At 33.4% G+C, this 13,897-nt stretch overlaps 1 protein-coding gene across 1 annotated transcript; it reads right to left on the bottom strand.

Moving 5' to 3' along the window:
- Positions 1–3,701: 3,701 nt before the first annotated feature.
- Positions 3,702–11,411, bottom strand: LOC105804324 (uncharacterized). The gene is made up of 7 exons (XM_012636886.2): positions 10,296–11,411; positions 9,746–10,054; positions 9,299–9,582; positions 7,216–8,247; positions 6,247–6,415; positions 4,984–5,141; positions 3,702–4,231 (listed from the first exon to the last, which is right to left on the bottom strand). The coding sequence occupies exons 1-7, from the start codon at positions 11,110–11,112 to the stop codon at positions 3,989–3,991; spliced, it is 3,012 nt and encodes a 1,003-aa protein (XP_012492340.1). The 5' UTR covers positions 11,113–11,411; the 3' UTR covers positions 3,702–3,988.
- Positions 11,412–13,897: the final 2,486 nt, after the last annotated feature.

Below are 13,897 nucleotides of genomic sequence, written 5' to 3'. Positions count from 1 at the left end.
TCTAATCTTATGATGGAAAAAATAGTATAAGAAGAGTTTTAACTTTACTTATAGAATTTGATCTGACTCAACTTTAGATTTAGTCAAAATTTAGTAGGACTATTAAATATGGAAGGAGTAAAAAAGGAAATTTTTATGCTTTGAAGACAAATTACCTCTTTTATATATATATAATTGGAGAGATTAACTAAAGTAAGTTTCCTTTTAATAAAAACAAAAGAGTTGTAATCCCAGATAAAGTTTCATTTTTTTATAAAGAGGTAATTTGAGGATAAAAGATTAAAGATATTTAATTTTGAATAAAATATTATTACATACCATGGTTAGAAATTATTATACAATAAAATTTGAAAAAAATTAAATATTTTGAAATATTATTAAAAGAAAAATCATAAAATCGGAATTAAACTTGCCTTAGTTCTAACTATTACTAAAAGTGCGTCAATTCATTCCATCTTTTTTTAGCCATAAATTAAGCTCTAAGAAATTGAAATAAAAAAAGAAAGAGAAGGGTAAAGAATGTCGTGCGTGCCATGAGACAGGTGACAATTGAGTATATTATAAAAATATTGAGGATGAATTAGATTTAATAATAAAAAAAGGGGTGAAAGTCACAAATTGCCCCCACCAATAAAGTGAATCCTAGAACAAAAAATCAATGGCTTGTACAAAACGCAAGTTTTGCAGTGCTTTCTTCACTTCCTAAGATTTACTTTCACCCCCTATTTGTGCGTGTTTTTTCTACATTGATAGTGCTATTTTTCTACTACCTTTATTTATCTTCTTCATTCACTATATTTTCAAATTAGCTTGCTTTAAGACTAGTTGTTATTATTATTATCTGAATTACTCAACTTTCAAGTACCCATCCTCTCTCCCAAACCTATAAATAGGAAGATGATACACTTTAAATCATATGGGAAGAGCCTAGATAAGGTCACAAATATATAAATGTGATTCCCAAACAGACTTATTTATTATTATTATTCATTCCCCCCCTTTCTCCCTTATTTTAATTCAACTCTCCCTTTCTCCATAAGCATCCGTTACACTGCAACTCTTTTCATTGACATTTTCTCACATATCCTCCTCTTCCTCCTTACTTTTGCTTTTCATACAAATAATATAATACATATAGATAAATTTTGATCCTACAATCACTCCTTTGACTTGTCTCATCTCTCAACAAGACTGTACAAAATCCAAAACCATCTTTGTTTTTATGTCAATGGGTAGCAGCAGACAGATTAGTAGTGTAACCCTCTTTCACCTCTCACTTCTTCTTCTTATTGTTATTATTATCCTCCCTGTCAGCAATGGAGCCATTTACAGAATCCATGATCTAAGCCTCACCAACAAACATAAGGTGATGATGATAGACTTGAAACACTTTCCCATCAATCTTCTCACCAAAGGTGTTCCCATTCCTCCCTCTGCTCCATCAAAGAGACACAATGTCCAGCCTGATGATGCCTTCCTTGGTTCAACACCAGCCAAAGATGGCCAAAGAGACTAAGCCTATGTGCCTCCTAACCCTTTTTTAATGGGTCACAATCAACAATGGTGCTCACTGTTTTACCAGTTGTTTTTCAGTTTGCTTGAGTGGTATGTTATTTTCATGTTCTTGGGAACGAGAAATCATGATCCCAGAGTTTCTTGTCTTTTTTCCTTTCTTTTCTTTTTTTTTTTTTGTGATAAGCTTGAAATTTTGATATTTGTTCAAAGAAAGTTTGAAGGATTTTTGTTTATTATTATTTAATTTAGATTATGGAGCAAAGGGGATGGTGCATTAATTTACAAGTCCATTATTTCAACGCTAATAGATAACTGCTGCAATGGCTTGTGTATGTAGATTAATGATGATTACGATGATAGATTACCAAACAAAACGTAGCTTCTCAACCTAAATCAGCTACTTAGATTTTCATTTCGATTTATTCTATTTTGTTTTGGGAAATTTATTCATCATCTTTATTTTAATATGAATTTTGATAGATAAACTTTTATTTTGTGTAAATATACACATAAAATTTATATTATTTTGATTTTGATTTAATTCTACATACATATATACATTTTTATATTGTATTAATGAATTATTCGTATGTAATAATAATGTTATTATTGATTTTGAAAATTGAATTAAATTAAAATTTTATTTATAAAATTGTACAAAATCAAAGTTTATGCATAAATACATTACACGTTGAATTAAATTTCATATATAGTTTTGATATTTATCCCTTTTGTTTTTGTATAAGTTTGATAAACAACAGTTAAAGGACTATTTAAGTATCATTTTAAAAAAATATTGACATTTTCATTAGGGTAAATTATATAGATAGTCACTCAACTATCAAAATTTTTCATTTTAAGCACTTAAAATAAAAAGTTTGTAATTTAAGCACCCACGTTACATAGTTCGATCATTTTGGTCATTCCTGTTAAAATTACAAACTACAAGCTGACTTGACAGTTAAAAAAACTAGTATAATAACAAATTTAGCCCTCAACTTTTACATATTATATCGATTTAGTCGTAATTTTAAAAAATTAACCCTCAAAATTTACAAATGTTCTCAATTTGATCCAAATTCTAAAAAATTCAAAGAATATACAAAACTACATGAATTGCTATTATACCAGTATTTTTTTTTAATTTTCATGTCAACTTGCCATTTGTGATCTTAACGGGAGTGACCAAAATGACCGAACTATATAATATAAGTGCTTAAATTGCAAACTTCTTTTTTATTTATTTTGAGTGCCTAAAATGAAGTATTTTTAATAGTTGGGTGACTACCTATATTGTTTCCTTTTCGTTATACCTAGTATTTATTAAAATTTCCTTTTCTACATTGAAGGTGGGGTAAATGTCTCATAGCTTGATTTTTGAATGTGTCGTGTTAATATAAAACCCTTTAATATTATATTAAATGAAGTTGTTGGCTTTAATAAAATATTTGTTAATATGATAAGAATATTTTGATTTATCAAATAATATCTTTTGTTAAAAAATTAACTCCTCATAATTAATATTGTTTTTAAAAATTATTTTATATATTCTTCTCTTTCACCCAAATACATAATCTAATTTCAAATAAAAGATTTATTGCAAACTAAAACATCAATGATTTTATTTTCCTGTTAAAAACATGATGCATCAACTAAAATATAATATTGTGTGAAATTAAAATACCAATTCCTTTCTATTTACTTGTATGATTCAACTACAAAATTCATTTTAGACCATTTTTCTTTTAGATCTGAGATTGAAAGAAGAAAAGGAAAATAAAACTTTCATGATTATTCTTATAAATGTATGAATTTATTTATTAGTCTTAGCTTAATTGGTATGTGTATTATTATCAAGACAGAAAAGACGTGGGTTTGAGTATTTGAAGCTATGAGTAATTCTAAGTATTATGTTAGAAAAACAAATATGATCGAACCTATAATGAAATTATTAACATGTGCATCTCTATATAATTATAGCAAATAAATTATAATAAGGGATGTGACAAATAACAATTTTCTTACTAATTAGATATAAGATACTTAATGGATCATACGTGGAATCACTGCACAAGTGTGGCCTAGAATTTTATCTATGGAATTATTGAATCATTCTATGAAAACCCAGGAACAGGTACAATGTAACCTTACAACAATTCTAAATCAAATATAAAACATTTACAGTATTATAACTAAAATAGCAGTCAAATTTTCTTTTGGGGTTTTTCTTTCATTGATATTATTTGCAGTTTTGAAATGTATACAAATTAGGGTTCATCAAATGTGTATTTCTATATACAACTAAATCGAGAAGTAGCAATTTTGTTCACAAAAATGACCATCTGTACATAAATTAATGGGAAAACAGATGCTGAAATAAATCCAGAGCATCTATTTCTCAGATTGAACTTCCAAACAATCATTCATCTGAAACAAATTCAAAGCTTGGTACTTGAACCTGTTTCATGTCATGTTAACTGATGGATGGCAGCATTGGATCCATCCCGAGTCCTGATCCTCCGGAAGCACCGGGTTCAGCATGCTTCACCCTACCGACGTAGCGGATATGACGCAAGAGCCTGGCCAGGAAAGTGTTGTGGCAAATTGTTGAGCTATCGCACACGACTGCAACATGTTTACGAGCTCTTGTAATGGCTACATTCATTCGCCTACTGTCCCCCAAGAATCCAACGGCTCCTAGAGTGTTTGACCGTACCTAATTCAGCAGTAACAAAAGCATTTTAGTTAGGATTTAGTCCAGCATTTATGCCGATAATAACTCGGTGTCAAGCAATCCGTGATTGAAGCACCGATTTAGAACACCATAATATCAAAAGGGCACGTAATTAAACTTACATACTGTTTAAATCATTAATGGTTTTCCGTAACAAAGTATCAAATGAATAACTAGCAATGCTTTAACACAAAAGCAATGTTGAATTTATAGATAAACTGAAAGATAACAATATTCTATAGGGTGTCTATAATGTGATCTTATGCAAGTAGGCCCTAACCACTATAACACACATCACCTGCAACCTATGTTGCCTGGACTTAGATGTGAATGCTGGATATGAGAATGTGTCTAGCACAGGAATGCTCACATTTTCTAACTTTCTTTTTTTCTTTCAAGTAGTTGGAGGATCGCACCCTCATATTTATGACCAATACGTGTTGAACACAAATGTCACACATGTATTTTAAGAAAAATGAAGTCCGATTAACATTGCATGCAACATAGATGCTCAAGGAAACACAAAGATCCTAGTACGTTGGTGCCATAAATATGTCTAGAACCTAAAGAGAACTGAAAATTTTACTAGCAACGAGCAAATTCGAGTGGAATCACTAGAAATAAGCAAGACAAAGACTATAAGCATATTGCTTACAGCAGGGAAGACATGATGACATTATCAGATATTTTGAAAAATAGACATAGTAATTCATGCAACAATAAATAAATAATACCATTGATATAATTACAGCATCAGCTTCTCGGCCCTGAAAGCTATCAATCGTTGCAACCTCGATGCCATCTGCCTCTGGAAACTCGTCAAGCCTGTCTCTTAAGAGCTGTACCTGAGCAACATAAGGTGATTGGACAGCAATTGCTGTTGGGCTAACACCTGCATAAGAGATTAAAACAAAACTTAGTTTTTGACTTGGTTAAGTGAGGAAAGATCATAACATTCAGGACCTATTGATCACTAGAAGGGAACATGGAAATGTTTGAAAAGAAAAACAAACAAAAAGGTGAACTGCGTCATGGACTTATCTTGAGAGCAGGTGTTGTTTACCAGCTGATAAGTTAGTATTATGCAGAAGTTAATAACAGACACCGCTTTAGAACTTGTACAAAGGGAATGTTGAGGATAGAAAACTTCTTGGAAGAAGCTCTAAAGAAGACAATCCAGCATGAAAGATACGAGATATAACAAGGTGGCACAATCTTATTACTTCTGTAAATTTGAGTCATCAAAAGACTACAATTCCTACATCATATACCTTCACTCTTATTCTCACAAGCCCTTCATGTTCAAAGCCAAGAGTTTATTATCATAGGTTATACAGTTGATGGATGAACCAGCAGGAGCACATCTTGGGGGAATAAAATCTTAAAGATGATTGATAATGAATGCAAAAACATTTGAAGTCTATGTCTCCTGGCACAAAGTGAAAATTTAGGGCACGCAACAAAGGCAAAATTCTTAGTTTTTAACTGAGTTTGTAGATGCATTTCAACATAATACATGTAGGAGATATCAATGAATGCTGCTCAAAAATGCACCTAGCGAACAACATGAGACAAAGAACAATCTCCCCAGCTGAGAACGAGAAATCTATTTGAGAGCCTATACTGTTGTAGCAAACGTAACAAATTCATCTATATAAAACAAAAATGAGATATAATGACAAACAACTAAAACCCAAAACGACTATAGGTTGCTATAAGCGTAAAGACAGAGCATTCTTCTTGACAAGAGTGGCAGTTATAAACTCCCAATCGAGGTAAGGAAGAAAAATATTCACCCAGACACAATGCAAGATTGGTCATGTTCTAACATGTCGCTTAGCATTCTCAAATCCAATATAGTTCGACATTTTTAGTACCAAGGAGTAGTAAAACTTGAATAAAGAATGCATCAGTATATGCAATTCAACTAGTTCACCAAATACCCGCAAGATTATAAGAAAGCACCATTAAATAAGAACAAGGATATGAGCAATCACCTGCATAAATGAGATAAAGGACATGTTGGACAACAATATCCGCTTCCCCTTCATTGAAAAAAGATCCTGTGCCTGCCAGATCTAAGTGCTCTTCACAGCCAACTGACAAACTCCCATATGGCATCCTTGTATCAAGTAACAGCAAGGGGCATTGTGTTATCCATGTTGGCTGCAAAAATGTAACAATATCATCAAAACTTTGAATCTTTTTTTTCCTTCTCGCATCACAGAAAAAGCAAATACAGGAAACATAAACCAATGCCTAATGGCACTGGTAAAATTATACACAGAGAGAGAGAAAGAGAGAAATAATTAATATATTACTTTTTCTTGAATCCAATAAAAATAGTGTAAAAAAAAAACTTTCCTAATTCAATAAATGATTCTTAACTGGTGCCTAGAAGCACTGGTTAAGCGGATCCAATTAGAAGAATTCAATAAATTTGAATCCTAATGCCTTTTGAAACAAAAGCTTTAGACAAGTATAATTATTACTTTTGATGTAGATATTATAATAACCGAATGTGTGCTTTATTTTTTTTCTTTGATATCAAAAAGGGAAAACTAGTAAATAGCAGTCATACTAATGGAAAGCTAAAAGACCAGATACAAGCATGGAAGTGAAGGGCAAGAGAAAAAGAGAAGAGATGCATTCAAATAAAAAAGAGAGTAAGAAAAAGAGAAGTTCAGATCATTGACTTAAAACAGCAATTGAATAAAAGGTTCTGCTCTATTAACCTTTAATTAGTTTGAACAATTTTTTCCCTTTAGCATTTCCAGTAGCCATTACTTAATAAATAAGGAGGATTTATCAACTGAGTGTAGCAGATAATTTTAGTGAACCAAAGGATTTGAATGTTATGGCATATGGGAAGAAACTCAAAAACAATAAGAGCAAACTCACATCTGACAATGAGATAAATCTATGCTCCATTTTATAGAATGTATCAACATGAATGGGTCTCATACCTTGACAAATGGTGAATCAACAAGAAGATGAGACGCAACCAAGGGAGAGGATTTCAGTTCTCCATCGTACATCTCCTTTGAAGCCCAACTGGCTATTGCATCATTCATTCGGTACTGAGTTGCTAACATAGTAGCAAGAACCCCTTCATGCAAAGTTGCAGCTCTCTCTAGCAAGGATATTCCAAGACCACCTTCTAAAGCTTTACGGGACAAAATTACTGGAGCAAGTTGGCATTGATCACCAGCAAGTATACAACGTTTGCCCTGCAATATTGGGATCCAACAAGAGGGTTCAATTGCCTGCCCAGCTTCATCTATAACAACCAGGTCAAAAGTATCCAATCTTCGAATAAGTGGATCAGCTGCTCCAGTGTTGGTAGAAAGCACCACCTGTGCATTTGATAGTACTTCCCTCACCGTTTCCTTTTCCTTTTTCTTTAATGCCTTACCAAGCTGCTTTAAAAGCTGGCGTATTCCAGCAGCTAAAGAATCATCCTTTAAACAATGTCGAAGATCTTTTCTTAGATCTGACTTCTTCCTTTCAAACTCTGCTCGGTAATCTGCAAGCTTAGAATTGACAATCTCAACCAAAGACTTGGATGCTACAGCTGAAGAAATACGTGCTGGATTTCCAACACGAACTATATTCAATCCTGTATTGGAAAGTTTCTCAACCAAGTTGTCAACAGCTGCATTAGTAGGTGCCGTTACTAGCACCCTTTCACCTTGTTGTGCAGCAAGTGCTATAACTTCCTTAAGCATGCCTGTCTTCCCAGTGCCAGGAGGTCCTTGGACAACCATCACAGGTCGCTTCTTGTTTAAGCCTAAAGCGATTGCTCTTTGCTGGGAATCATCAAATGTTCCATTTTGTAACAATCCATCCAACTCTGCTGGACTCCAGTCGGCCAAATCATTCTCCTCCAGCCATTCCACATCTTCCTTGTCTGCAAACAGTGTGGCCACAACAGCAATTGAAGGGTTTTTCTTCTGCAAGCCATTCTTCTGGAGTAGCATCAAGGCTTCACAATTGCGCTAAAAAACACACATGAGAAGGCAGTTAGACATGGTAAGCAATATTCAAATAGAAAGCAACTATATTGAAGTAGGGTAAAGAAAAAGACTATAAGAAAGGGTTGATATATGTCTGGAGTTGGTACTGATGGGCAATTCAAAAAAACTGTCCCAAAATTTAAGATGTCTTATCCATTAGCAAATTCCTTATGGCATGCTACAGACTGAATCATTCACTAGATGCAACCTCATACCAACCTGAACCTAATTGAAGTTAAAAAAAGGGTGTAGACCAAGCCAAGAACAGCACCTTGAAACATCTAGCATCTTACCAGAAAAAGTTCAAAACAGTCTATAGAGAGTTTGCATTGTGCACCATTTTTGCGTTGAGATGAGGAATCAACCTCACATGTTGACCCATGTGTTAAGTCTAGACCAAAATATTACTAAGTATATTCCGTTAAAGATTGCAGTTTTCTAGCTTTTGATAATCCCTTGTACCTAAAAAAGGAAAGGTTTGCAAATGACTTTGTCACTATGATGGTTCCTTGAGGGATGCAATTATAAATAACCTAGGTTCCCTAGTCAAATGAGAAGGTATAGGTTCAACTCAGTGGTCCTTATATAACAGGCGCAAACTTTCTAGAAAATTTCAGTGCCACCAGAGAGTATTCCAGAAATTAAGACATTACAAAGGATTGATGTCAGAACCCTAGCAAAACCAAGCTTAATAATGTCCATGGAACTCAAAAAAGAAGGATAGCAAGAATACAAAAAGTACATAGCCCTGGCAATAGCACTTTGTGCAAATATTTTGAAGGAACTTCTATTTCCTTGAGTTTTGATAAAATTCTACATTTCATAATTATCATACAAAAACGTCAATACATCATACAAATTGAAAGCTATAGCCAATAAGATAGGAATGAGCTAATCTTTGTCGAGAGGAATTTGGCAATACAACTAAGAGTTAACAAATATATCAGGAATTGTAATTTGCAAAACCACCATGTTCACCATCCAGGAAATGTAAGGGCAAAGAATGAGAAAAGAAAAGGCACTCATGAAATACCTCATATGTGAGTGCATCAGCCAGTCCATGAATACGATCAATACGCACACTCTTTCCAAAGAGCTTAGAGAAAGTTGGATCACCATGACGAGACTCCAGGGCAACACTGATGCTACAACCATCATCACCAAGGTTGTCAACAAATCCCTGGATGCAAGAAGTTGCACCTGCTCCCCTGCTGTCGGAAATTCTCACACAAACCATATCTCCAGGAGACAGGGTCGTAGGTGGCAGTCGATGGTTCCCTTCAACCCTAAATAACACCAAATGCATTCCGCCTAATCCTGTACATATCGCAATTCTAAAGGCATTAGCAAACTAAACCACCATTTTTGTGACAAACTCCTAAATAGGCATTAAAAGGCCAAATGGAGGCACAAACGTAGGGCTTATCAGTGTCATATAAAAGAAACAACCATTTGTAACAAAGATAAATTATTAGGTTACCTGTTGATGTGCTAACAGCATTCAAATTGCAAATGGTGTCACAAAGTTCTTGCTGAGCCTGGCCATGGCTAACCAAGAACTCAATAGGCTTTGATGAATCTGAACCCTCATCAAGTGTAGGAACAGCATCCAACTCCTCCTGAGTGAACTCCAGTTCTGCATCCCTCTCTATCCGGAGCAACTCTGACATCTGCTTTGTAAATTCGTCAATCCTGCCTTGCATGGCCTTAGCCTTCTCCAAATCCATCCCCAAAACACCTTGAACAGGCTTTGGAGGTGTAACCTTACGGGCAATAGCCCTATGCTGAGCTGCAAATCCATCATTCCCAGCTCAAACTCATTTTCTTACCAAACAACTGAATTAATTAATTAGCAATATTCCAAGCAATATATTAAAACAAGTAATTTGTGCTATATTCAAACTACTAAATCAATTAATCGGCAATTCCAAGCACTACGTTCAAAGAAGTTCTTTGTGCTATAATCAACCTACAGACTAGAAATAAAGTTGAACATGAAAATAGTTCCAGCAATAAAGAAAAAAACGAACCTGAATTAGCAAGCTCCTTAAGCAGCTTCCAAGACTCAGTCTCCTTCCAATCCTGAACCATAGAGTTTTGCTGCAACTCTTGAAGAACATTCCTCAATTCCCGCTGGAAATGATCAAACAAAGTCGGGTAATGTGTACAAGCCTTCAAACAAATTGCTTCAAGTCCAAGAGGCATGGGAACGGAATTGAGATAAGGCTGTGCCTGGATTACAAAGGTCAATCCAGGTCCCATCCTTTGTCTCAACTCCAAAAACTCCCCTTGCAACTCTGCTGACGCAAAATCTGAAGCCATTGCCTTCATACCTTCACTAATCCACCAAACTACCCTCTTCCCAAGATCTCTTCTGCCCAAAGGATCCCCATTTTGATACAAAGTTCTAACATTTAAAGCCTTAGTCTTTTGAACCTTCTGTTCCTTCTGTTTCTTAAACAACCCCAATTCTTCCACTAATATATTTGTCCTAGTGACACTATCGTTGGGCTTAGAAGTAGACTTATTCTCACTTTTGCTAATTTTTGGGTTGCTTCCAATATAGCTTTTGCTTCTAGGCTTCTTTTTTGTGGTAGTAGCAAACTTGCTGCTACCATGACTGCCACTGCTTTCTCCACCACCATTGCAAACAAGCTGCTTGGACTGAAATTTTGTTGAAGGGAAAGAATATCTACGGCCAACAAATAAACAAATAGATTTCAACGAAGAAGGAGAAGAAGAGAATGGCAAAGAACTCAAAAAGCTACTCTTTCGAACAGTCAAAGCCAAAGCTTTTGTTGTAGTTGAAGGAATATTTCCACAAAACAAGCATGAAGCTTTCTCCATTTCACTTGTGAGAAATCTGTTTTACTTTCCAAGGAAAAAAACCCAAATCATAATGCAAAAAATCTAGTTTCCATTTCTTTTTCTTCTCTCTTAGTCTATCCCAGGAATGATTCTATTGAGAATCTTCAAATATATATGCTCAGGAGATTTGTTTTTTTTGGCTTTGTTTTCGAGTTAGAAAAAATGGGGTTTTGAATTTAAGCCTCAGAATGGATTTGAGGTGAATAATAAGAAGAAAATTGGACCTTTTTCTTCTTTAATATTAATTATATTTTCGTAACCTATGCTTTCATATGAACGTACTGCAAAATACAGGGAGGCGCAGAAGAAAGATATTTTGGGGGGGGGGGGTCAAAATCAAAGGAAGAGATGGAAGAGAGAGTGTTGTGATTGGCTACGAGAGATTGTGTGGAGAGGGAGTGTGGGGTAAACGTGTTCTATTGCTGTTCTATCTTTTTCTCTTTCATTGATTTTTGTTTTGATTCGCTGCCATTGCCGTTTGTGGTAATGAGATGGTGTGAGAAAAGAGTTTCATGCGAAAGTAGACGTGTGCTTGTTTCGGCCATGGAAAATCCTTTTGTTGGTGGGAGAAGAAAAAACATTCATATGCCAAAATGGCCAATTGGGAATCTTAGGTTTCACAAAAATATCACTTCTTCCAATTCTAATCACTCGTTTAGGAAGGACGAACTACCAAATACGTTACAGGTAAAGTTGTTTTATGGGTCGGCTAATATTCCATTTTTTTATATAAAAAACTTGGATTCTTTTTTATTTATTAATATTGCAAAAGTAAAACTTTTTAATTAAATATTATTATTTTTTAAAACCTTGAGTTACGTGTCCCTCCATATGTATGAGTACATGTCAAGGATCTCGGCACCTTTTTTATTTTATTTTATTGCTTTAATTTTAATTAGATTTTTAAATTTTATTCGGTGAGTAAAATTTGATTCGATTCGAAAAAATTAAAAAAATTGAATTTTGAATTAACCGAATCAAGTTATTCGAGTTTCGAGTTCGAGTCGAGTTGAATTTTACAATTCGAATAATAAATTAGTGTAAATATCCTTTTGCTCTCTATCAAATTTGAAAATTAGCAAATTGGTCTTCCTCTCAACAAAAAATTACAGAAAAATCAAAATAATTTTAAATTTTCAAAATATTTATAAAAATTTCAAAATTTATATATTTTAAAATTTTATAAAATTTAAAAGAATACATAAAGAAAGTTAAAAATTAAAAATTTTCTAGACTGATAATTTTGGGACCTAAATAAGTTAATTAACAATTCAACTTTATCATGCTAAAGTATTTTTTTTTATTTTGCTTTGAAATTTTTTTCAAATATATATGATTTCAAATTTATGTGCTCTAACATAGAATTAGTTATACTGTAACAATATTTTAATTTGACATGTTTACTTTTTTAATTTAACTCGATCAATTTCACTCGACTCGATTCAAAAATTTTTTAAATCGAGTTAGGATGATAAAATAAGACTCGTTAGCTCGATTAACTCAAAATTTTTTCACTCGATTCGACTGAACGCTCACCCCTAAATATGCTATGTCAAATGAGAAAATAATTTGACTTTTGTTGGTAGATATTGGGTAAATAGCAGCCTCACACTCATACACAAATCTGGACCACTTTTCACTAAGACTTTCCCCTTAAAAGTTTAGTTATACAATCAAGCTTATGTGAGTTTTACTTACAAAAAAGAAATGCATTCTAAATAGGTCTCTTACTGAACAAATGATAAATGCTACCTCACATCTAAACTACCTAATGCAAGCCTATCATATATAGGAGTTTTAAGCTTGCTAAGATATAAATCAATTACAATCAAAGTTCCCTACAAATAGCCTTAGAAAAAGGCCTATAGTTATACTAATAAATACTTAGATAAGTATTGAAAACTTCAAGATATCCTTGAGTCACCGTGATTTGATTTTGACAAAATATGAAACTTAGATTGCATTGAAACACTTAAATTTGATCCTTCTATGATTTGATTTCATATAGGTGATCTTTGTTGAGATCTAGTACCCTTAGTTTTTCATCATAATGTACTTGTAATTTTTCTAAGCATTAGTTTAATAAAATTTCATCATTCACATTAATATTGTTTGTATTTATTCTTAATGGTTTTTGCACGCAAAGTAAAATGAATAAGCAAATATCAGCTCACTAATTACCTAACATTCAACTAACATTAAGTTGCATTATATGATTGAATCATAATGCGAGAACACAACTTTTATTAGTAAGTAATCTAAATGATTCATAATCTAATCAAAATCAAGCAAATCGATTAAAAGACAATTATATTGTTTATTAAGTTCGGATAGGAGATACCTTGTCTTAGGCGTCTAAACAGATGACTCTCAAAAGATAAAGACATAGATGAGATTGACTAGACTAACAATACCTCGAACAAGACCCAAGTAGAATAAATTCTAAATTCATTTATGGATTTTTTCACTTGAGATGGTCATAATGTGGCTTACCTCAATCCTGAATAAGTGACGGACTATATGTGTGTGACTTATATACTTTAATGTGTTGAAAGTGTGAGTTCAATTGGCAATAGAGCTAAAAATTGGTACATTAGGTATACGACTTTTGCATGACATAACTTCATTTACGATAATGGAACTCATAACCCAATAAAGGGTAAATGATATCCTCTCATTAACATTACATGATAGATGAAAAAGTGATGTGGCCATGGGTCATTTGTCTAGGATGAATGATTTGATTATTATTTATTAGTAATTG

This window comes from Gossypium raimondii, chromosome 11 (assembly GCF_025698545.1).
Source record: "Gossypium raimondii isolate GPD5lz chromosome 11, ASM2569854v1, whole genome shotgun sequence".
NCBI lineage: Eukaryota > Viridiplantae > Streptophyta > Magnoliopsida > Malvales > Malvaceae > Gossypium > Gossypium raimondii.
This window is presented reverse-complemented; position numbering and strand designations above follow the sequence as displayed.